This window comes from Calliphora vicina, chromosome 2, assembly GCF_958450345.1.
Source record: "Calliphora vicina chromosome 2, idCalVici1.1, whole genome shotgun sequence".
Classification (NCBI taxonomy): Eukaryota; Metazoa; Arthropoda; class Insecta; order Diptera; family Calliphoridae; genus Calliphora; species Calliphora vicina.
Genome location: NC_088781.1, coordinates 34,661,145 through 34,687,635, shown reverse-complemented (window position 1 = coordinate 34,687,635; position 26,491 = coordinate 34,661,145). Strand labels below are relative to the sequence as shown.

At 30.0% G+C, this 26,491-nt stretch overlaps 2 protein-coding genes across 3 annotated transcripts in view; one reads left to right on the top strand and one right to left on the bottom strand.

The window, feature by feature from the left end:
* The window catches only part of Atet (ABC transporter expressed in trachea), a 126,944-nt gene that overhangs the window by 39,954 nt on the left and 60,499 nt on the right, over positions 1-26,491 (bottom strand). The gene's annotated exons all lie outside the window — the stretch shown is intronic.
* LOC135952544 (uncharacterized) lies at positions 978-7,657 on the top strand. The gene is made up of 4 exons (XM_065502547.1): positions 978-1,119; positions 5,593-5,932; positions 6,050-6,289; positions 7,654-7,657. The coding sequence occupies exons 1-4, from the start codon at positions 978-980 to the stop codon at positions 7,655-7,657; spliced, it is 726 nt and encodes a 241-aa protein (XP_065358619.1).

Sequence of the window (26,491 nt, the reverse complement as noted above, 5' to 3'; positions counted from 1 at the left end):
ACTTAACGAACTATTGGCCGTAGAACTAAAATGGATATACATATATTATGGGTCATTATAAAATTCTAAGACGATCATGCTATGTCTGATCTTGCTGTTGTTGGTGCGTTAGAACCTCGAATAAAGGAAGTACGGGGATGAAGTTATTACCAAATATGATTTGTTGATCGGAAATGTTTAGTATTAAAAATGATTAAGAACTAGAGTCAAGAATCTAAAAGTGACACAACCTCTAAAAAACGACAAGATCTGCTGAAAATGATACAAATTTCTTCCCGGACTATAGTTCTAGGGTACTCAAATGCTTATATAATTGCAGTATCCATACAAAGAACAGAAAAAATAAGTTGTACAGGGTGGCGCAGAAAGAGCTATATGGTTTGATTTCTTTATATTTTATTTAATTTTTTTTTGTTTTTTTCAGCATTTTGTGAGGACTATACAATCGAACAACGAACCAAAACAATTGAGTTTTATTTTTCAAACCTACAATCCATTGTGTTGACACAGCGTGCATATCGTCGTCATTTAAATATGAGCACTGTTCCCATATCTTCAGCAATAAACCATTTGATTGGAAATGTTAATCAACATGTGTCTGTAAGAACCCTTCCTGTTGCCGGAAGACCACCTACAGTGAATACTGCTCAAAATATTTAACGTGTACGGGAGAGCGTACAGCATAGTCCCACACTAGCAACATGGAGAAGTTCGTCACAACATGCGCCACAACGTAAAAGTTCAACTTGTACAAGAACTTAAGACGACAGACTACCAGCAACAGCTTGACTATGCCATTCATTTCCGTGAAAAGCAGGATTTGGGTAACGGAGAATCCAAGAGCAGTTCATCAGCGACAATTACACCCACTTAAGTGTACTGTTTGGTGAGGTGTATCAACCGCAAGGATAATTGGCCGTTATTTTTTGGAAAAAGCCATTGTTGTTTCAATCTCTGTCAACAGTGCTGTATATAGGATGATGTTGGAAAATTTTGATATGCCAGCTGTGGAAAACATTGCAAACTTGTGGTTTCAACAGGATGGAGCCACAGCACATACTGCAGGTGCCTCAATGGTTTTGGTAAGGGACGTATTCCGCGAAGTAAGGGAAGTATTCGGTAAACGACTTTAACTGGCCTTCATGTTCCCTATATTTAATAGGTCTTGACAGTTTTCTTTGGGAATATTTCAAAGAAAGAGTGTATGCTAACAAGACAAGAATCATTCCCTAACTAAAAACCAACATTCGAAATGAATTCGTGGCCATTACACTGGAAACTTTGCGAAAAGTTATGAAAATATATTGAAAAGTACATGTATGTGCAAAGGATGTTTTGCTTTACTTCATTAATTTGACAAAAATTCGGCTGAAGCACACCGATTGCTCACTAATATGTTCCATCGGTTTCAACGTGGGAGAGATAGTTTGTGCCGTTCTGCAGTGATGATTTTGAATCCGAATTATTACTTGCGATGAAAAATTGATTCATTACGATAACCCGAAGCGTATGTGAAGCCCGGCATACAAGTCGAATCGACATTAAAGTCAAATATCCAGGGAGCTAAGGTAATGATCTGTGTTTGGTAGGAACAAAAGGGTCCTATCTCTAATGAGCTGCTGAAATCTGACCAGAACATCACGAGGAACCTGTACTGAATACAACTGATTCATTTGAAGCGAGAATGGCCGAAAAACATCCATAAAATGCGGCCAGACAAGAAACCGTTATATTCGATCATGACAACGTTCGGCCACATGTTGCAATCCAGGGCGCCAAGATAATGGGTGGGACAACAGGTGTCCTATTTATTATGATCTGCTGAAATCTGTCCAGAACATCACAGGGAACCAGTATCGAATGCAACTGATTCGTTTGAAGCGAGCATGACCGAAAAACACCCATAATATGCGGCCAGACATGAAACCGTAGTATTCCATAATGACAACGCTCGGCCACATGAAGAAGTAGGTGGAAAGTTTTGCTTTATCCTCCTTGTAGTCCTTGTGACTAATATTTGTTTCGCTTCACTTCAACAGAGTATACGAAATTGGCTTTATTCGTTCTTAGCCTTAAAAGATGAGCAATTGAGCCAGTCTATTATAACACTCTTACTTGTTAATGTTTATGTTTATATTAAATTTAAAAGTACATTTTTTAATTGAGGGTTAAATTAGTTTAATTTATTAGCACCTGTTTTGTAGCAGAAATTAAAAACTAATAGTAATAAATGTAGTAAATAAAATACAACTAAAATGCAATATATTTCAAAAAATGTATGTATCTCCTTCTAAAAAATCTGATTTAAAATAACAAGTTTTTGTTAATTTGCAGGATTAATCCCCGTAAAATTAAACAAAGTTAAAAACTCTTCATAATGTTATCTGCTAAATATGTCGTTATCGATCAATCAAATTTCTATAATTTCAAAACTTTCCATTACAGAAACCATCACGGTTTATAAACACAAATATTGACTGCTCTATTTTTGGTTGTTTGCAAAATAATACAAACATGTTTGAAAAAAGAAAATTAGAAACAAAAATAAAAGAATCAAGAATTTCGCAGAACAACAGCTAAAGAAAAAAAGTTCAGGGTCACACGAAAGATGGCATGATATATACTTATAATGTCATGTTTAGCTAAAAAATTTGTTAATATTTAACATTTTCACTAGATTACAAACAACTGAGGATGAAAAATAACGAAATAACTAAAAATACTAGAATGAAACAGAGATAAATAGCTAACATCAGAGTGACAAAAGATTTATTACAAAATAAAAAAATGTTAAAAAATTAGTTATAAACACTAAAGCTTAAGCTATTAATAATATTTTCTAAATTACGAATTACACAGCTACAAGCAATGAATACAACAAAGGCCAGTAAAAATAACCTAGAAAATGGAAAGTTTCTAAAATTAAGTTTTGTATTTTTTGTTAAAGGTTCTTGCAGTTATTTTCTTTTTGTAGAATTTTGATTTAAGTTTAAAACACACGCACAGTGAAGGCGTTAGTTAGATTTGTGGGAAGAGCCACTGCTAAGTTGTCATTGTTCACTTTTGTAGCAATCGATATTATAACAGAATTCATATTATTTCTTTTTTGCTATCATGTATTATTTAGTTTTTCTCAATGACGACATTTTATCAATGACGATGTTCATCGTATGTGCATTTATATACAATACATATATAAGGATATTACTGTTAAATACATACATGTATACATATTCTATATGAGTGTATTGGTGAGGGTTTTTATGAATGATACAATTTCAAATGTCAGTATCAAACCTATTACGGCAACTGTAGTTCAAACGACAATATTGTCAAAGAATAAAATGTTCCTTGTAATATGTGTTATTACTCGGACCATTGACTTTGGACATACATTAATCTTAGAATGACAAGGCTGTTGAAATTGCAAAACGTTTCCTTTAATATATTCAAGTGCTTCTTTATTGCCCTTATATTTTTTTAGTATTGTTGTTCAATGTCTAATCTTCTGAGAAATCAAATATTCTGAGAAATGTTTTGATAAAAGATTTGCAAATTTATTTTATTTTTTTTATTATTAAATACTATGGTCATGTTACAATTATTAAACTAGATTAACAAATATTTCGGTTGTATGACTAAAAAATTCGGAATTTTTATACTCAGAGATATACCGTTCTGCATCGATCGAAACAAATAGTAGTCGGACTGGGCACAGTCTGGATAAAAAAGCGGGCGTGGCGAAACTTCTCAACCACTTTATTCTTAATACTTTTTAACAGGCATTGCAGCACCTGGTCGTGCGTTGCCATGATGGAATATTAAAGTTTCATGTAATTTGGCAGGCTGGCCGGGCTTCAGAAGTGATATCGCACTTCTGAACCGCACAAATCGTCTCCTGCTCGTTGAAGACGATGGAACTCATTCGCATTAAGCTTTCGTGAGTAATCGTTGTGCTTCAGCGGCACTTTTTTCTTTAAACTAAAGAAGTAAAGTAAACTTCCCACATATGACTCTTTGCTGGCACAAAATTCTACATTTTGGAAGCAAATTCTACATTAATTATCTATATATATAAAATACAAAAAATATTTCTACCTATGTCCATTATAGACTCTGAGACCATCCAACCGATTAGCTCCAAACTGGTATCGTTGGAAAGGAAATTTTCTGAATATGGTTTTGGACGCCTAAAATACTACATTAGGTCCATTCGGTGATTTCGTAAAGAAGATTTTCGAAATTTCTCATACGAACATTTTTCATCTATATATATAAAAATGGATGTATGTTCCGAATGAACTCAAAAACGGCTGGACCGATTTTAATGAAATTTTCAGGTAATCTTCAGAATAGCCTAGCGGGTAACACTATAAAGTCAGATTTTTAATATTCGGTCTGTATTCGGCGGGGCCTGTAAAAATCCAATTTTTACATTATACCGCTAATGCCATATATTTCATAAAAATGGATGTGTGTATGCATGATTCGTATGGACTCAAAAATTGCTGTACCGATTTTGATAAAATTTTCATGGACTCTTCAGAAAAGCCTTTTGGGTAACAGTCTATAGTCAGATTTTTGATTTTCGGTCTGTGATAAACAATTCAGTTTACTCTTGCATATTAGGTGCATGAATAAGAAATATCCATATGAAATCTACTTTTAATCGAAAAATTATGATGTTAACAAGCCTGGTGACCAAATACAGTTGAAAGTGTCTGGCGAAACAAAAAAATACAAATCGATTGACACAGTAATGAACGAAGAACAAGTCGTCAAATATCCTACTTAATTTTTGAATTCATTGGAACCAGCCGAAATGCCACCACATACATGTATTAACATTGAAGGTTGGATTACCGACTTTTTCCGACACTGTATATTAAAATCGAGATCGAGATGCAATATAAAACAGATGTTTTCTAAAGGCCAGCAACGCGGACCGGGTTCAGCTAGTTGAGAATAAATTACATATAGTATATATTAAGAATAAAAACCGCATTCTAAAGATACGCCATCTATACTCCACGTTTTTAAAAATATTGGAGATTTGGGACTAAATTCTTTTTAGTTTTTGGTTTGACACTCAATGATTAATTATTGTGTAAAATATTTGAGTGAAAAGAGAATCGAGCGTGGGTTAATGTAATTTCAGTTTGATTTAAATAAAGTCAACAGCGAAATTCCTACCCAGCTTCTTGTAGAGGGCTTTATGAATCAGAGTTCGATAGTTTCAAAGACAGCAGATTCCGTAAAATGCAATCGCTTAAATATAGCATTGGATTGTGACACAGGAGATGATTATTATACTATATAATGCTTGGCTGTCACTTTTTTTATATTCAACGAGACAGTATCAAATTATCCAGATATTAGTAAAGAAGTACCGGTATATTTAGATATCAAACTGCCATATGAAATGAAAGCATTTGGTGTCTGTAGTATATCAACCCCTAAGTACACAAACCGTAAGCTTTGGAGTTTGTACAAGTACAGAATTAAAGATTTTTAACTCATAATGACCACATAATCACCGTACTACACCGAACAGACTTTTGCTCCAAAATTTCAGACAAAAGTTATACTGATGTTCCTGGGCTATGAAAAATGGGCTTTGTTTAAATCCACAAAAATCAAAATGCCTGCTAATCCATAATAAAACATTGAAGCCAAACATTGAAAATGACATAAGAATCAATAACGAAAAAATTGCGATTGTTCAATCAGCTAAAAACCTTGGACTAGTATTTAATAATAATCTCTCCTGGTCTAATCACATCCAATCACTTGTTTCCCAAACGTATTTAAAGCTAAGAACACTTTGGATAACTCAATTCTATACACCGTTAAGAATAAGAATTCTAATTGCAAAGACATACCTGATTCCAGGACTTATATATGGGTGTGAACTATTTGCAAACTGTGATTCAGTGAGCAAAACAAAACTCAACGTCCTGTATAATAACATAACCAGATATGTTTACGGATTGAGACAACGTGACCATGTTTCCTCTTTCTCAAAATTACTTTTTGGTGTATCCTTTGATAACTTACTTAAAATAAGAGTTCTCATATTTTTGCATAAAATCATATACACTCAACAACCTGAATATCTTTTCCGTCTTCTACGATTTGGAAGGTCACCCAGGGGAAAGAATATTATCATACCCCATCATCGTAAGCTAGTGTCCGAATGGCAGTTCCTTATAAATGCTACTCGTCTTTGGAATACTCTTCCACATGTCCAACAAATAAACAGCAACGCGATGCATTTTAGGAAGTTTTTGTATACTTTTTTTTGTAACTAATTGTTTTTATTTAATTAATTATTTTAAAATTTAAATTGTTTTCACTCCACTTAATGTTAATGTTAAGTTTTTCTTTTTTTTATAACATCCAAATCCACATACAAATTCCTGTACTATAATTATAAGACTTGTCTTGCTGTACAGGAAACCAATAAAAAAATAAAAATAAAATGTTGAAGTCATATTAATTAGAGATGACCTTGATGATGGAACCAGACTGTTTGGACTATCTGCAGACTTTGAGATCAATGTTGTAGCCACAAACATCAATGGATTTCTGTTCATATATAAACGCGGTGAATGAAAACTCCGACTATTGTTCGAGATCCTAGTGTCCCTGACTTGCTTATCTGCCACCACAACGGAGGACTTTTAACTTAAAATATTAAACGCTATTTTCTACAAATATTGTTATTGTTTTTTTTTTGTAGAATGTTGAAATAATATTGTCATTTACTGGAAACACAACATCATAACTTTGGTGACAAGTTTATAGTAAGTCCCGGTCCACACTGTGAAACATTTGCTGCAAAACATTTGAGTTTATTGATGAAAGGGGAAAGAGGAATGAAAAAGGGAACTTTGTTTCATGTACATGAAGTTTTTGTTGAGTATGTCATCCACATTTATTCGTTCGTATACGTACTGTACAGAAATTTCAAAAACTGAAAAGCAAAAACTTCACTGTGTGGACACGAATCCAGTTTCAAAAGAGAAATTAAAAATGTTTTGCAGCAAATGTTTCACAGTGTGGACCGGGACTAATGAAACTTATGGATTTCAGCTCATACATAGAAATGGTGAAAAAATACATCCCTGATAAGCTGATGTTATGCTGATAAATAAAATTCAATAAATATAAAATGCCACTATCTACAAAAAAACTATAAGTATTTTCGAACTCTATGGACACCAATTAAACTGAACTTCTATATATGAATCTCTGCATATTTTTGGGATATCATAGAGTAATATTTTTATCAGTCTCTCTACTATATATATCATTTTTATACCTACAATGCCAGGTCAATTTTACGTTCAACATACAATTATCTATTATATAAATAAACTACACTGAACAATATAACATACCCAATAAACCAAACGATATTAAAACGATATCGAAACGATATCATCTATATGATTTAAACAATCATATATGATATTGTTTGCGGACTAAATTGTACCATTCCTTATAATATCGTTTTTCCAGGCAATTATGATATCGTTTTTGCTATCATAATTTCTAATAAAAACGATAGTAAAATCGCCATGCTACAAATTTTATTCAGAATGCTATTTAATACTAAAAATTTTATATTTTTTTAATCTCTTATACTAGATAGATAATATATCGCTGATAAAAGATAAAAACCTGGAAAGGAAAATAACATATCATCCCAGCAAAAAATATTTAGGATTTGGAAGCAATAAATATTATTACTGCATCTTCTACTGCTACATTAATTGCATCCTAAAATTATTGCCTTAAAAAATTATTTTGGAAGGCATACATTAAGCTATTCGTATAGGTGGTGAAGAACTTAAAACAAATCAGCGCTTCTTGTTAGGCAATCACTGGGTCTGTAAGATTTTATTGCTTCTCAGCAGCTCTAAAATCTATGTGCACAATTGTTTGCACATATTTAATTCGATGAAACCAGGTTAATTTTAAAGCTGTGAAATATGCTTATTTTGGATTCCTTATGCAGAGCCTCTACGCGAGGAATCCCATATAAAAATCATGTAATCTTTCATGCGAAGTGGTAGCAGTATACAAGTGCTCTCTGCCTTACAAACCTGCTTCCGAGGAAGCACCATTTTTTGCTGGGATATATGTACATATTTTCATCTCATTCACACACATACAGCACATAGGCATTTTGCAAATATTTGAATGTTTAAATTTATGAAAATATTCGCGTGCTTATTACCTACCAACAGTTTAAATCAAATAACGTTTAATATGAGTAAATATTTATTTTGTTTCCATCTTGCGTATTTGGATTGAAAGTTTTTAATTTAAATTATTTTTCAGTTTGAAGTTTTTTTCAAATGTTTGTAGTTTATTTATTTATTTTATTGGAATGAAAACTATATTATAATAATATCGTTTTCAATAATAATATATAATATCATAATCGCCCCCATAAGGTAATATTGGTTTTGCTATCATATCGTTTTCTGGTTTATTGGGTACAATAACAACTAACAAGTACCTACAACACAAGCATATTTCTATAAATATTTCAGAAGTAAAAAAAATTAAATTGAAGTAAAGGAATTCAAGAAAACCAATTACAATTTAGTTTTCTATTATACTTGTGTCTTATTGCAGCATATATTCATGCATGTTGTTATGTTAATAGTAATTTGTAGTTTGTGGTTTGCTATAGAAGTATAAACAATAAATTCATTTCTTATACATCAGCCCACCAAAAAAGGAGGTTAATTAAAGGTTACTACAGCAGTAATAAATAGCAAACAATTACAGTATTTTTCTTTAGTTTCAGTTTCTGTAATGTGGTTGTGTTCTTTTGACATGTAAGAAACGATGAAAACAATGTATTGATTTAGTTGGTAAAAAAAAATAAAACATGTATTTTTTTTTTTTTTGAAAGGTTGTTGGTAATGTTTGATTACAATTGCTTATGAGAAAAAGTAATTTCTGTGAACAGAAATGAAATGCTGAATGCTAAACAAGGCTATCAGATATTACAAAATATTAAAAGAATTGTTTCAAAATAAGACAAATTTTAAGCGTTTAGCAATTTATCTCGATTCATACAAATTTATAAAAAAGCACCAAAAAAATAAAGAAACTGAAAATTACATTAATATACGAAAAACTTTTTCTTAATGCAAATTTTACATTTCGACGTATATTCGAAATGTAAAATTTATAAATGACAGTATAGTAGTATTGTTTGGATTAATCCTAACGTACCATAGAAAAATTGTTTGTCTGAGTTTTACAATACCATAAAAGATGCTTTTTAAATTTTAAGAATCTGGGTTCAGTAGTAGCAAAAATAGTACCAGACTAAAGTAGATCAAAAAATTATATTTTAATTTAAAAACTAAAAATATCTCGTAAACTCTAAGAGATAATCTATAGATGTAAATATGTTTTTTGTAAACCTTATATGTAATATTCAATATATTATATAAATAGTAAATAAAATTCAATGGTTTTAAGTATAAATAATATTAAAATTGGAAATTTAGCACATTAATAAACTAAAACTTAATAAAAAATAATGTTTTCCTAAAAATAACTTTTGGTGAAAATTGGAATCATTTTGAATTTTGGGTATACCAGAAGTGCCCCAAATTTAGGGCCTTGTGACACCGCCTCCCGACATTCTACAAATTCTAGATAAAAAACATGTGAAATTTTATTGGCTGTATAACTTAAAAATGCGAGATTCACACCAGATGGTGTATCTTTTGAATGCGGTTTTCTCGTTGATAAGTTTTATGTAATTTTGAAGAGTACATATCTGTCATTTATTCTCACTTAGTTTTCGAATAGTATTTTGTAAACAACAACGGTTTTTTTTGCTTCGAAAATGTCGGAATTTATGCCAACAAATTTATGCGGGAAGTTTTTCTTTACTACTTCAATTTGAAAAAAGTGCAACTGATGTACCCCAATTGCTCACCGAAGCTTATGGTGAATGGTGTGGTGTCAACGTTCGAGAGATGGTTTCTGCGGTTCAGAAGCGGTTTCTATGGCAGAAAGTAGCCAAACAAATTTGAAGGCAAAAAATTTGGGGTATTACTCCATGAATATTGTTGGCAAACTCAGCACGCTTACAAATTCATTGGGAGATACTCAATCAGCAATTTCAAAATGTTTGCAAGCAGCAGTATTCATCCAAAAGCAGGGAAATTGTGTAAGATACGAATTTAAGAAGCCTTGAAAGACGATTTCGTATGCCTGAAATGCTGCTTGAACGCTATAAAAGAAAATCATTTTTGCACAGAAACATTACTTGCGATGAAAAAAGTATCCATTATGATAAATCGAAACATGAACCAAATATCCATGGTGCTAAGGTTATGCTCTGTATTTGGTGGGAGGAAGAAGATCCTATTTAATTATGAGCTACTAAAATCTGGCCAGATAATCACAGGGAACCTGTACCGAACTCAGCATATTCGAAAAACGCCCAGAATATGCGGCAAGACATGAAACGGGTAACACTCGGCCACATATTGCAATAGCTGTTAAAAAACTATTTAGAATGAAGTGGTTGGGAAGTTCTGCATCACCCGCCTTTTAGTCAAGACAGTATCTCGTCCGACTACTATTTGTTTCGATCGATGCAGAACGCTCTCTCTGGGATACGCTTCACTTTGGAACAGAGTATTCGATATTGGCTTGATTCGTGCTTGGTTTCAAAAGATGAGAAGCTCTTTTGGCTCGGAATCCATATGTTGAAAGAAAGATGGGAAAATATGTTTTTTTTAAGTCATAAGCCTAATATTATTTTATTACTAAGCTTTTTTAAACATTTTCCATTCACACAAATGAATATAATTATTTGAGGAAACCGTACTATTTAGCTAATAAATTAAAATAGTTAAATTTGAAACAACTTTTACCCCAACCTAAATACAAATAGCTATAGTAGATAGATATAAGTAAATGTATTGACTTTAAGAACAGAAATAAACTCGATGAAAAACAGTGTGAAATGCAATGCAATAAGCAACCAAATATACTATTTAAACATCGTATGATTGATATTGAATTATTAAACACACAACAATTATACGCAACCGGACACTTTGTAATAAGAAAAGCCATACTGGGCGTATGTTTATTATTGATTTTTATCACAATAATTAAATACTACTACAAATGTATGAGATTTAAAAAATTTTCATTATTAAAATACAAATTTCATTAATATTAAGTAGTGAAAAGGATGAGTAATAAAAAATGCAACTGAATTGCCAAAAAGTCCATTGAGTAAATTGTTTATACTAAGCTTAACTGTCATATATAAAACTTTGAATCACACTCTCACACACACTTAAATAAATTGCATTGATTGCGGTTTTTTGTTGATTTTTTTCTTTATTCATACACCCAGCAGCACCACTACAGGTAGCGGTGCATTTGTGTTGGTTTTATTTCGTGTGAATGTTTAAAAACGGAAACCGGAAAATAGTACAACTGCGTGGTGTTGCTTAATTATTTAAATTGGTAAAACTGCTAGAAATAGTGTGTTGTGTTTGCTTTTATTATTATAATATTTTTTGTCATACTGTATGTTCTGTAATACTTGTTAATATTTATGTACACAAATATACACGAGTCTATGTTTTTTTGTTATCAAAATAATTATTATTATAAACCTACACTATTTTTATGCATACAAGTTTGCATAAAGAATTTTTAATTATATAAGTTTGTTCATTGTTGATTTTTAGTTTTGTTTACAATATTTGTTTCACAATATACATAAATATATATTTTTCGTTAGTTTACTAAGTTTAATTTGAATTTACACTTTTATTATTATTAGTTTTATGGTTATTTCCACTTCTTGCATAAATATTTTATTAAAATTTCACATTTTTTTGTTTGTTTTTCTGTTTTTGAAGGAGCCGTGTAATGAAAGCAAACTAATAAGTTACGAAAAACAGTGAACTGAATAAATATATCGACCGGTGTATTTCTTCTTTTTTTTTGTTTGTTTGTTTGTAGCTACAACCGAAAAGTAAAAATAATAACAGCTGAAAGTATATGGAAAAATTATAACAGAATTTTTTGTTGTTGCTGTATTCTTTATTATTTGTTGTTGTTTGATTATTGTTGGTTTTTTGTTTGTAGTATGTGCTTTTAGTAGCCCGTATGAACGAAGACTAAAAATGCCATTTATTCGTTTATTCCTTTCTACTACACAACTACTAGTATTTCTACGTCAACATCATTCCTCTGTGTGTCTTTCTGTATATATGTGTGTATATACATACACTTATACTTTTGCATGTATGTAGGTAGATTGTATATGTGTTATAATCGTTATAATAATGGTGTAGCAAAGTTTTGTTATTTCTGTTTGTTTTTTTTTTGTTGGGTAAGGTATAGAAATAAACGAAATGTTGGAAATGAGGAAAATGTATCTATGACATTAAATACAGTGGTGCATGTTGTTCGAAGGAAATTAATTTTAGTATAGTAATATGTGAAATAAAGAAAAATCGATATGTTTGAAGCGGAAGCTTAAAGGAATTTGTAAAATTAAACTTTAAATCTATAATAAACTAGCTTCGCCCGGTAGCATTTACTAATGTTAGTTCTGCAAGCTTCTCCAACCCACATACAACTGCCTGTTCTTATTTATTTGCAAATAAAATATCTAAATTTGTACTGCTTTTTTATTACTGGCCTCAAAAAAAATTCCGAGTTTTACCCGCAATTTGTTTCCTTTTCATTATATATATATAGATTATCAGAAAACACTACTTAACAACCCCGCAGTCAGAAGATTTCCCTGAAATTTATATTTTCGTGGGCCATTTGTCATGTAATTGCTCTTTGTAATGTAGAGAAAAGTTAGTTTGTTACTGTATCCAGAGTGAAATAAATTCAAACTATATTGGTTTGTACTGCGCTTAAGAATATAGTCATTTTACACACCCGAAGTGGTCTATTGGAGAGTCAATTGTTACTAATTCTTTGTAATTCATGCAATGTCAGTTGACTTCCACACATGTTAAAATAACTAGTCACATAGCTAATTCTGTAACTAGAGGTGAACCCAATGATGTGTAAAATCACTTAGTCCGAAAAATGTCTTCATTTTTAAAAGTAAATTTTTTTATTAATTTAATTTTGAAAAAATCCCCAAATTTACACATAATTAGAATAAGGGGCAATAATACTAAAAATCTGTCTTTTATCTTAGAAAAAGATTAAAGTATTAAGTGTTGTTTTTGATTGGTGATTTTTGAAAGTAAATTTTATGTCTGCTCCAAACAATAAAAAACAAAGACATTTCAATAGCATTCATCCAGATGAAAGGAAAGGCTCTGAAGTATGTCCAAACCAGTTTGGAATAAAAATGCCAAACACTTTAATAGCAAATGTTCAAAAAATTCAATTAATATTGAAAAAATTTAAAGATCTGCAATAAGTTAAAACATTAAAATTTTAGCTGAAAAAATTTTCCAATACCTCTAATAGAACAGCAGTCCGATTAGCTAGTGCTCGGACTCTTTGATAAAAACAGGCGGAGCGAATTCGTACGAGTTACAAAAAGTTCCAAATAGGAATGTTGCAACGAATTTAGAAACCAAGACATTATGGATATTGAAATCAATTTCCATAAATTAAATATCCAGCTGTAAAAATATTTTGGAAGAAATTTTTAAACTTCCAATTTAAAATTTAAATTTTTTCTAGATAACCTGTGGCAGCTGCTTATACAACTTTTGAAATTAGTTTTAAAGAATATCGTCAAAGTTTCTTTTTCATTTCATTAAACAGCACAGTATTAGCACATACTGATTTTCCATTTTGTACGCTTTGTAAAGTGTTTTTGTGCCAAGATGGGCAAATTCTACAAATTCTATGATATGCAGTTAACTGGAATGTTATTGGGATCATATTTAGAAGGAAACAAAATGCTTTAAAATTAAGCAACACGCTATAAAACGTTTTTAACAAATGTGGGCAATCAATTTTAAAAACCACAAACAATTTCTAATGTAAGCTATTTCGAAAAATCCCCTTAAGTTCTAAAGTAGTGATTATAACAAACTTTTTTTTTTAATTTTCATTAAATTAATAAAATATTTGTATTAATAGTAAGAAGCCATAACAAAACACTATCATATGGTAAATAATAAGTAGAAGTTGATCTTCTTGCAGAAACCCTTTTGTGTATTCTTTTTTAGCAAACCATGACGATAAATTCCAAAAATATTGAAAAATGTTTTTCGATCTTCTTCACTTACAACTCATTTACAATAACAAACTTTTTTCCGTTTTTTTTCCGCTAAGTGAACGCAACGATTTGGTCTTTATTTCGTCTTTTAAGTTCAATTTGAAGCAGGCGTTTAATGCTTTCTGCTTGGTTCAAAACGTTATGACTTTCTATCGGATGGTGATTGAATAATACCGCATATAACAATACAGCTGTTCCATATCTACTGAACAGTTCGTTGTAAAAACTCTTTGTCGTTTCATTATTTTTTTTTAAATTTTAAATTTTAGAAATGTTAACTAATAAAAATATAGACGTTGGAATCTAAAATTTTGAAATTTTGTTTCTAGTAGTGTCATTGAATTTGCAACATCTTTAAATCTTTAAGGTGAAAATTATTAAACTTCGATATAACCTTATTTTCCAAATCATTTTCAACACACCCAAAAACTACATCATAAGAATAACATTAATTTCTACCATTGACTTGTCTCTAATATCTTGAAGTTATTTATTGCATAGATAAGGAAATGTTTCTATTATATTAGATTTTAATGTGTAGAATTGCATTCAGTTAAAAAACGTAAAACTTAAAAAGCGGAATTGTTACGTTTTGTTATGAACCATACCACTCCTACAAGTATTACACTTAAAATGTGCAACATTCTTGAAAATTTTAAAATTTAACACGATACTTCTTCCTAAAATTTTAATTTATTTTGCCAACCCTTTTGAAATATTCTTAACAAAATATTCACTTTAGGCTGCAGGCTTATAATTCTTATGGTAATGTTATTCATATTATTCATTTGAGTTGATGTTTTTTTATTCCTTATATTATTACTTGAAATTTTGTTTATTTATTTACTGGAAATATCCAAAAATTTACATTTCGTGATTGCATAAATTAAAAAATTAAAATATGGACAAAACCACGTTTCTTTTAAAATCTTTTAATTGATTGACAATATGATTTTTGTATAAACGAACTGCTCAGTATTTGTTATCCTTAATATGGTCTTCGGATCAAATTTGACCCATTTTAAAATATAAATTAAATTTTTTCTAAAATTAAGTGGTTGATATTTTTGATATTTTATGACATTTATTTAATTCTAAAAGTCAACAACTACATTATCTTTATAGAAAAAAAAAATTGCCAAAAAAAATATCTATTTTCAATTTGGGTAAAATTTAACCCGTGGTTAAATCTAACATGAAATTGAATATTTCATTGTAATAAAGTTAAATATTTTTTTTTTCACGGTGATGCTACTAATTTTTAACTTTAAGTTACTCAAAGAATAATATTTTTATCTTTTGGGTCCTCACCAAAGTAATTTACGCCAACAACTTTCGCATGCTATGTACTAAGAAAAAAAATCATGTAGAAAATTTAATCAAATTTAAACAAAATCTTGTTTTTGCCCATATGTATTTCTGCTTTAAATATTGGTAGTAAGAATTTCTTTATAAAGTTTAATTACAAGTACTAGATATAAGTACGAGTACTTCCTTCGTGTTAACGCTGTAAAAATAACAATTATGCAGCTGATTTTTCGATTACCGTTAGATATTTTGGATTCACAAACAAAATTGGGATCCCGGAGATTGTTATTTGAACTTAAAAAATTGTTAAGTAACTACACTATACTATAAGAAATTTTACATATTTATACCCTGGTTGGCTGTAGAGTATCCAAAACCGAAATCGAAAACCGGTCAACCGGTTTTTTCATCTTTGTAAACTCCACCGGTTTCGGTTTTTTTAACTTTTCGGTTTTTAGACAAACCAGTTTTTGTAAGACGGTTAACCGGTTTTAATGAAATATATTTTCTAAAGCTCAATCCAACAAATTTATGAAAAACTTTGATACAATTTTTAAAAATATTGATTTATTTTATAGAAAATTATAGCATTTGACAATATTTCAAAGATATAAAATAATTGCATAAAGATAGAGCTTTAAAAATTCAAAAATGCAAAATAAAAATTTAATATAAACCGGTTAACCGATTTTTTTTGAAGATAAAAATCGAAACCGTTTAACCGGTTTTTTAAAAGACAATAATCAAAACCGGTTTTTTCAAAAACACACTTTTTCGGTTAAACCGGAAACCGGTTTTTCAAATTTGACGGTTTTTTGGATACTCTAGCTGTCCATGTTAACCTTGTGCGCAGAGTACAGGTCGCAATTTTGAAGATATTTCCCAAGGACCAAGTCTGTTGAAACTGGTTGAAATCGGTCCATTATTTCACCTAGCCCCCATACAAATGTCTTCTCGAAATTGGACTTTATCGGTCATAAATCTTTAATTTATATATGTATCTACACAAATTTCGCTCCAAATAAGTTTTGTATATACAAAATTCATGTCACAAAATTTTGTTACGATCGGTCCATAATTAGTCATAGCTCCCATATAGACCACCTTCCGAAAATCATTTTAACCTGCTTAAATTACTTAAAAATGTTGGTATATACACAAAATTCAACATAAATAGACATAAATCGCACGACCTAATTTTATGGTGATCGGTCCATAATTGGTCATAGCTCCCATATAAGGCCCACTTCCGAAAATCACTCAAAAATATAAATTATTGAAAATAGGGTATTATATGGTCGGGCTTGACCGACCATACTGTCTTACTTGTTTTAGATTTGGATTGACAAAAAAGTATGATAAAAAATTATTAGAATGTTCTTTCTGAAATTCAACCAAAAAGTGAAATAAATACATGTTGTGACGAACCTTCAAACATTCTATAACATGAAGAAAGTCGTTTGACAAATCTAATTACATGTTGTATAATGTAAACCTGCCTTAAACATATTTCGGACTTTATTTATCTAAATAGCATACTCTTTTTGGATCAGTATGTCATCTTTACATTATATAATTTAGTATAGAAAATTGCTACTTTAGTTTAAAAAGTAAAATTTATTTTTTATATTCTCCAATTTTGGAAAAAAGATCCCCAATTTGGGGAAAAATACCATAATCTGACAACAGTGGTGCTACTGAATAAAATATGTCTTTATTTAAAAATATTTGCTGAGAGAATTTTTAATGCTCATGTTGTGTATGTGTAAAAAGCAGATTAATCTGCTTGCCCCGTGACCGTTATTTTTTGAGATGAATGCTTTAAAGAGACAATGAGTAATATGAAACGTGCAATAACTTTCATCTAATGAAAATGCATTAACAGATTTCATAAATTTTTTAAAGAAAACGAAATAAAAGAAGTAAATTGTTTAAAAAAAAATTCCACAAATTATTTATTCTTAAACATAAAATAATAAAAATAAGTTTGTTCTACATATCGCACAGTGTCAGAGGCACTTAATCATTATTGTTGTTAGCAATTTCCAGTAAACAAGATTTATGTCAATTTTAATTGGCCAAATTCTGACTTTGTGTAATTAAAGTCATTAGTGTTAAAAGAAAAACACTTGAACCAAAAATAATTAAGTAATTTTTTGTGGAGATTTGTAATGTTTACAGCTTTTACGAAAGTAATAAAAAAAGTTGAATGTGCTTAAGCATTTTTGGTTTTGAAATATCCCAAAAATATTTGTAATTTTTGTAAAAAATACGGAAATTAGAACAGTTTTAAAGCCTAAATAAATACAAGGCAGAAACTTTAAGCTTTAAATAGAGAATTAATTTTGCTTTGTTGATACCACTGTGCACTATGTGATTTGTTCATGCATTTAAATATAGTTTCCCTTTTTCGTTTTCTGCTTTTTAGTTATCACTCGATTGAGAATTTTGTTGCAGGTTATGTTTTTTTTTAGATTCAATATTTAATGGCTTCTTTCAGCTTAGCTTTATTTTTTGTTTTTTGTAACATTCAGTAGACCTGATTTGAACAGTTTGCATGTGTTCGTCTATTATTTTTTTTTTTGTTTTTCTCCATGCCTCCTTTTTCAACACTTCTCAGCTGAGTGCTGTTAAAATGTTAAAGTTTTATATAAAAAGTGTTTTCTAAGTATTTGTGTGCATTTTTCGTTAATATTTCTGTATGGGTGTATCTTGTATAATATATATTTTTGTATATATAAGTGCGCATTGCGCACTACAAATGCGAGGGAAATCGAAAATTTATTTGAAATCTGATGGATGATGGTTACATTTATTAAATAATTTTATTTTGGAGTTCCCAAATGCTAAAAACATTATACAAAATTTTTTTAAATTGAAGAAAAATAATGCAATGGTATATGAGGAGCCGCTGAACAAAAGTTCCTTTTTTGAAAATTTAAAAATTTTGGGAAATTGATTTTTTCTGCGAGATTTCAACCCAAATATTATAAAAATACCAAAAAAACAAATTTGTAAAAAAATTCGAAAAAGTACCGATTGTTCTGCGGCTTTTCGTATGTATATGAGGTACCGAAAATAATAGTTGTTTATGCAATTTTCAATAATATTTATCTTTTAAAACTGCAATAATTTATTTGCGAAAGAGGGCCTTATATGGCAGCTATGACTAATTATGGACCTATCGCCATGAAATTAGGTCGTATAATTTATGTTTATATGAAAGCTGTTTTTTGTTGAATATTATGTGTATACCAACACTTTTAAGAGATTTATGCTCGTTAAAATCATTATCGGATGGATGCCTTATATGGGAGCTGTGACTAATTATGGACTGATCATAATAAAATTTGGAGACATAAATTCCGTATATATAAAACATATTTGAAGCAACATTTATGTTGATATCTATATAAATTAAATATTTATGAGAGATAAAGTTCAATTTCGGGAAGACATTTGTATGGGGCTAGGTTAAATAATGCACCGATTTCAGCCATTCCTTAGGCCAAACAAATTTGTACCCAATTTTATCAAAATATTTTCATAATTGCGTTCTGTACTTTGCGCACAAGGTTTAAATGGACAGTCAGTCAGAAGGACGGACGGACAATCGTCTCAGAGAGTGATTCTGTGTCGATCGGTATACTTTAAGGTGGGTGTTAGACTAACACAAACCCAATATACCCTTCCCACTATGGTGGTGTAGGGTATACAAATACTGTAAAAAGTGGAAACAAACGAAAGGAGTTTTATTTTCTGACGGGAAAAATAAAACTCCTCAAATGAGTTATTTTTTTCTTACGGGAAAAATAAAACTCATCAAATGCGTTTTTTTTATGAAGGCTATTTAAAACTCTTTTTTTAAGAGTTTCATGGGAACTTTTATTTTTACATTGAAAAATAACTGTTAACTGAGGAGCTGAGATCATTTTTTAATATCACCATAGAAAGAGCACGCCAATACGAGTTAATTGGTATATAACAGTCTCCGTTGACTCTAACATAAAGAATTTTTAAATTCAAATTGTTTGGATAGCCGTTACATACAGTCCCTGTCTGTTAGATTTTCTGTAATCAAACCTGGAAACTTACTGGAAAGAAAGGCAAATCATGGACCATTTTTATAAAATGCGTCAGAAGTCCCAATTCGATATGTGGCAAAATTATATTATCTGTGGAAACCGAAGGATGTTTATAACATTATGCTTTCCAACCGTCATGTTTTCTCTAAGAGAAACTTAAATTGTTTTAAAACAAGACCTTTAATTTCGTGGAATGAGCATACTTATTACCAATATCTATTAAATCACTTTTTAAACATTGCTTTCAGTTGTCCATAAACACTCTCCATTCATCAGCTTTGTAGCTTTAGAGTCACAAGATACTATAAAATGAGACTTTCGTACCTGAGTTAAAAGATTTCTTTCTTTGAGTCTAGATGCTAGCAGCTAAGATATCTCTTTCGAAAGTTCCTTTTATCAAGGCACTTAAGGCGTCGTTAAAACTTCAAAATTGCTGTCATGTTCATCCGAAAAAACTTACACCATCTCTGTGTCCGACAAGTCTGATTGATGTTGTTTCATTGGAGATTCTCAGAAGAGGAATTTAGCAGAAGGTTATGTCAGTTTGCTTTATTCATATCAAATTCTGCCAAAACCATAGGTACTAGGGTATTCAATTAATCGGGTTTCTGGTTTAATAGATTAATCGAGCAAACAATTAATCGTGGATTTGATTGAATCGGTTAATTTTAAATTATTCGATTAACCGTATAATTTCTATTTTAATTTTAAATTAAACAAAAAATTACTATTCAACAAAACAATAAATATGTGTGTTTTTTAGGATTTTAGGGCGATTTTCTGAAATAATCCTTTCAAAAAAGATTATAATTTAAATGCTTTTCTTTTAGTTTTCTTAGTTTTAATAAAATTTTACTTGAAAAAACTCCATCACTGATTGTTTATGTTGGAGAAATCGAAAGTAAGGCATAATAAAGAATATCCAATTTCTCAGTTCTTTTTCCAAGCATAAAAAATCCTCCATTAATACCATTGGAATCCTTTTTTGATTGTTTTTATATTTTGAATACTTTAATAGTTTCGTTAAAATAAAAGACTCGTTTCAGTAATTTCTTCAATTTCGTCTATTACCGATTCATTAGGACAAAGTCCATCATAGAACATTATAGAAAAAAGGGAATTTCCAAATTCGTATTTTACTTCAAAAAACTATTGCTAGAAGGGAATGTTCACGACTTAAGAAATAAAATTATATTTCTATATAAAGTGCAAAAAAATAGATATGTTGGTTAATCGACACAAATTAATCGGTTTGTTTGTTATTTAAAAATGGTCAATTTTTAGTTATTCGGTTAGCCCATTAACGGTTAATCGGTTTACTGCTTTCCTGCTATTTTAAATGTTCACTACATACTTTGCACGCAATGTTTGGAACAAAGGGTTTATTCAGGACCTTAATCTCCATCTTAAAGGAATTGAAATAAGTGTTTCTTACTTAGTCAGTTATAGGTTTTCTAAACCTATTGAGTGTGTATTCACCACAAATGTGAATATTATATCCCCATCTTCACGATGGGAATATAATGTTAAAATTTATTTATTTAAAAAAATGTATATAAGACCCCTTTCACACTAGGCAATTTAGGTGTTCAAGGCTCTTGCCCAACAACAAAACAGCATGCAAAATTTTCTTCGCCTTAACCCGACATTACCTCTAGCATTTACAAACACAAGAGACTTGCGCAACTAAATTGCCTAGTGTTAGAGGGGTCTAAGGGAATAGGCAAAAATAAATGTTGTAATCTTTTAATAACTTTTCAGTCCGCCCTCAAATTAGGATGGAAGAAGAAGAATTACCATGTGCATTCTATGTTGAAATATGTTTGTCCGTGAGTGTGTGTTTTTCATTCAAGAGTCCATATATTTTTCGCTGTTCTTTTTTGTTAATGGTTTTCAATTCTGTTTTATTTTTTTTTGTATTTGATTTTCTGTTGAAACTGTTTTCTTGGCATGTTTTTAACTGCATTTTGAGTTTTTTTTTGTAGTTGTTTATTGTATATTCGAAATGTTTTAGGTCACCACACTTTTACTGGTACGATTTTGTTGTTTTTATACTTATTCATATTTTTTTTTGCATTATAAGTAGACATGTCGGAGTCATTTGTATTTATATGCTCGTTTTTAGCTGTTATTAATTTTATTTCGTATAAAAACTTGTAACAAAAAACAAAACAGAATATAAGGGGGAAGGATGAGTGTTTTGTACTTGTTATAAAAAAAATTAAACGGCGGTGGAAGACAGTTAGGAATTTCTGCGTGGGTGACAATAGATTTTATTGTCACTGTTGGTTGGTTCTATTTTTAATGCACATTAATTGGAAGTGGGTGTTTATTTTTTGTTGTAACTCGTTTAGATATTTTACAAATTTTGTTTGCATATGTTATATGTTGCTACATTTAGATATTTACCCAGCAAAACAATTTATATAAATTACTCAGAAGTAATGAAATAAGTGGTTCTTCAACTGATGATCTTGCTTGATTTGGTTGTTTTGTATAATGAATTAGAACCACTGAAAGTAGTAGTTCTTTCAATGATGATGTTGTTTGATTTGGTTGTTTCGTATATTTGACTTAGAAGTAGTGAAATAAGTGGTTCTTTAACTGATAATGTAGTAGAACTCAGAAGTAGTCAAGTAATGACATTCTCACAATTTTAGAACATCAGATGGTACATTAAATTTTAATTTCAACAATTAAATTGCTTGTTAAAATGTCAATTACGATAATTTTTCATTGGTAATTATAGGTTTGTATGCTTCGGATCTTTATTCGAATGAATGATTAGATTAAATGATTGGAATATATTTTTGTTCTTTGGTGCTAGCTATTCTATTTTGTATGCGTAATGGAACATATTTTCTATGAATTTCAAGAAAAAATTCTAAATACCAAAATTCTGGTAATGGAAATTAATTGCTGGGTTTGTATGTCTCTTTATGGCGTATGAGTGATATTTAATTACTCATACTCGCTAAACGGTGGTAAAATGTCAAATGTACGCCTAATGTGCTCATTTTTTTTTATATATTTATATAGCTATTTCTCTAATACTTTTTGAAATTTGTGCATGTATCCTTGGTATTTAAGAACTAATGGGTTATTAATAAGATTGTCAATGAAGTTAATTAAATTGACGAAAACACATTTGGATGACTGTGTAAGAATTGGATTTTTATTGATAATTTGGTGCTTATAGCCAATAAATCTTTAAAATAAATCATTACTGAAAAGACATTTGTTATATTATACATATTATTTGGTAAATAATAAATAAATATTGGAAGGATGAGGGCCATCGTGGAAGGTTAATATCACAAATGTTTTAATCGAGATTAAATTAAACTCCAATTTAAGATTAATATAATGCATGTAAGAATTTCATTAATATCCATAGAAACTACTTTATAAAGTGTAAATATGTGAAGGATTACATTGAAAATCGTTATAATTTTAATTATATTAAAAACAGTTATGATATTTCAATTTATTATCAAATAAACTGTGTTAAATTTAGCAATATTCTCTAACCCGCAAGAGTGCCTCAAGGCATGCATTACAAAACACCAATTATCTAAAAAAGTAATTATATTTTTTAACGCAGACTTTAGTTACAGATTTTTTAAGATTTCACTCGAAGGTCGAAATGCATTCTGACTTTTAGTTTTTGTTCTGTCAGCTGTTTTTTGAGTGATGCCATAATTTTAGCACGTGAAATTTTTTGTGTGATTTTTTTTTTAAATTAAAGTTTTACTAACTTTTAGTCGCCCGATCTATTCGAAATATTTTTTTTTAAAAGTAAGATATTCTTCTTTCATTCTATGAATTTGTAAATGTTAGACAATTAACAAAAAGTGTGTTGAGAACTCAAAAACTACGGGGTGCCTCAGGGCACTGTTGCAGGTTGCGGCTAAATTTATCACCGTGTTATATTTTATAGTTTTTTTTAGTTTTTTGTGCAAATTATGCAAAAAGTCGCAAACTCAGTGTGTTTTCGATACAAATTTATGCTTCTCAAATGCCAAAAATTGTTTTTATAAGTATCATCGTAAAAAGTAAAACATATTTTCTTACTTTTTGTATCTTTTTCATTATTTTTTCAATAATTAATGTTTACATCTTATTGTTTTTACACCAAAACCGGCAACAATGCCCTGAGGCACTCTTCATCTTTTTGCACCTGGTTCCTAAACGTAATTTGCAAATTAGTTTCTGATGGCTGTACTGAGTTTATTGGGTCCTAATTACCCTAAACAAAATTATTCGACAACTTTTTTTTAGCTTTTCAAAGTTTGTGGGTTAAAAATATATTACAATTTCACAGAAATCAAAAATAGCACTTGAAAATTTTCTAAAATGTGTAAATTTCTTTACGATATTACAATTAAATTCATCAAAAAACAAGTAAGAAAGTATGGTCGGTCAAGCCCGACCATATAAAACCCTACACTAAGTAAAAGTGCAAAAACATTTTTCTTTTAAAATTTCAATAATTTATATTTTTGAGTGATTTTCGGAAGTTGGCATTATATGGGGGCTATGACCAATTATTGACCGATCACCATGAAATTAGGTCGTGTGATTTATGAATTTTGTGAGTATACCAACATTTTTAAGCGATTTATGCACGTTAAATTGATTTTCGGAAGCGGGTCTATATGGGGCTACGACTAATTATGGAACGATCGTAACAAAATTTGGTGACATGAATTTTGTATATATAAAACTTATTTGGAGTGCAATTTGTGGAGATAGGTTTATAAATTCAACATTTATGTCCGATAAAGTCCAATTTCGAGAGGACATTTGTATGGGGGCTAGGTGAAATAATGAACCGATTTCAGCCAGTTTCAATAGGCTTAATCCTAGGGCCGAAAAAATTTGATCGAAATATCTTCAAAATTGCGACCTGTACTCTGGTTTACATGGACAGCCAGCCAGCCAACCAGACGGACGGGCGGACATCGTTTAATCGACTCAGAAAGTGATTCTAAGTCGATCGGTATACTTTAAGGTGGGTGCTAGACTAATATTTTTGGGCGTTACAAACATCTGCACAAACGCATAATACCCTCCCCACTATGGTGGTGTAGGGTATAAATATAAATATATAGTTTTAAACTATTTTCGAAATATATTCCTGCAAAGTTTTACTAAAAATTCTATCATATGAATTTCATTTAATGACAGATTGCTAAATAGAAAATTATACGTGTTTTCTAAACTACTATAGCATTTGAATACATTAAGTGTATGCAAATGATATTGAGTACGATTTATCATTCATTTCACCCTTGTGTGGTTTCTTCACAAAATAATATTTTTTTAATTTGTTTAAAAAAGTTGATAATCGATGTTAATGAAAATTCTTGACATTTAAAAGTCTTCAAAATTTAAACAAGAATACCCACAATGAAATGGTGATAAGTTCTTTAGAAGCTCAAATAAGTATTTATCATATCTAAACCAACAAATATGTTTCAAATTACCGCAAGGTAATGAGACAGGATAATGATTGTATATCTAAAAAATGTGCAATAAATTATAACAAAATGGCTCATACTAAGCAACAAATTGCTAAATTTCTATATATTTGTTATTATTTTTAAATAAATTGTCGTATTATGGTGTATACGGATAATTTAACATTTATATTGTCATATTTTTAGATCGATTTTTTAGCAAAAAGCCTTCAACTGAACCGGTTTATTTGCAAACAAATATAAAATATTGCCTGTCTTTAAATTTATTTACATACAATTGTACATTAGGGCGGTACTAAATAATGGACATAAAATTCTGAATTTGAGTCTAGCGTTCTTAAGAAATCACCAATCTGTTCAATAACAACCTTGTGTAAACTTTGGAGTCAGTCACGATTTTTAAACAATTATTTGTTTGTTTGACATGTACTTTTGTTGTTAGTCCAATAAAGTAAAAATGAAGAAAATAGGGAAATATGTGATTCCGCTGTTATCAGAAAACTATAGTAAGGTGGTTAAAAATGTTGAAAATTAAATTTTCAAATGCGAATTCATATATCCTAAGTTACACGACGAGATTTTTTGTAGTGCTCGACGAGGAGCATCGTTTTAAAAATTGAACATACCCGGGGTGTCCTACTTTGGGGACCCCTAACCGCAACGCAGGAGGGCCCATGAGGTCAAGATTCAAAACATAAACTCTACTTCTTCCTTGCGCATGTCAAATTTTATCCAAATCGGACTAAGGATTTATAAGTTACAGATTTATTTCAATATTTTTTTATTTTATTTGTTTATTTGGAAACAATTATAAAAATATTAATATGATTGGTCCTTGTAGGAAATATCTTTTATACACTTTGATGTATCTTTCACTTGATTTTAGTTGCAAATATCGTTATCATTACTTTGGCTTCATATAAAGAGGACCACACTAATATGTACGTACTTAAAGTTCGTTTATTTTTTTGTTTTAGTTTCTTAATAACAATAAAAAATTCTTACGAAACCAAACAAAAAAAATGTCACGCGATGTCTTACCATATAACAAATATACCATGAATATACAAATTGTATACAAATTTAAACAATGTTGCAAACAAACGTGAACTATTGATTTTCTTACACACATTTTTTATGACGGAAGCCTTAAAGTTTAAGTTTGAAATGTTTAAAAATAGTAGAAAAGTTATTAAAGTAAGTTAAATAATATGGGATATGAAATAGTTGTAATATTTCTAAATATAAGCATTACTGAATAATTTTGAAAAATTAAAGCATTATTATTTAAAATTTTAATTTTATGCCTTGAAGATTTCCAAATCTTATACACATGC

Bases quoted from the DNA above. Each gene is read 5' to 3' on its own strand.
- LOC135952544 (XM_065502547.1), top strand. From the start codon at position 978: ATGATGTTGGAAAATTTTGATATGCCAGCTGTGGAAAACATTGCAAAC. The intron at 1,120-5,592 runs GTAAACGACTTT...AGTTATACTGAT, and splicing joins CGAAGTAAGGGAAGTATTCG to GTTCCTGGGCTATGAAAAAT. The intron at 5,933-6,049 runs AGTGAGCAAAAC...TGTATCCTTTGA, and splicing joins CTATTTGCAAACTGTGATTC to TAACTTACTTAAAATAAGAG.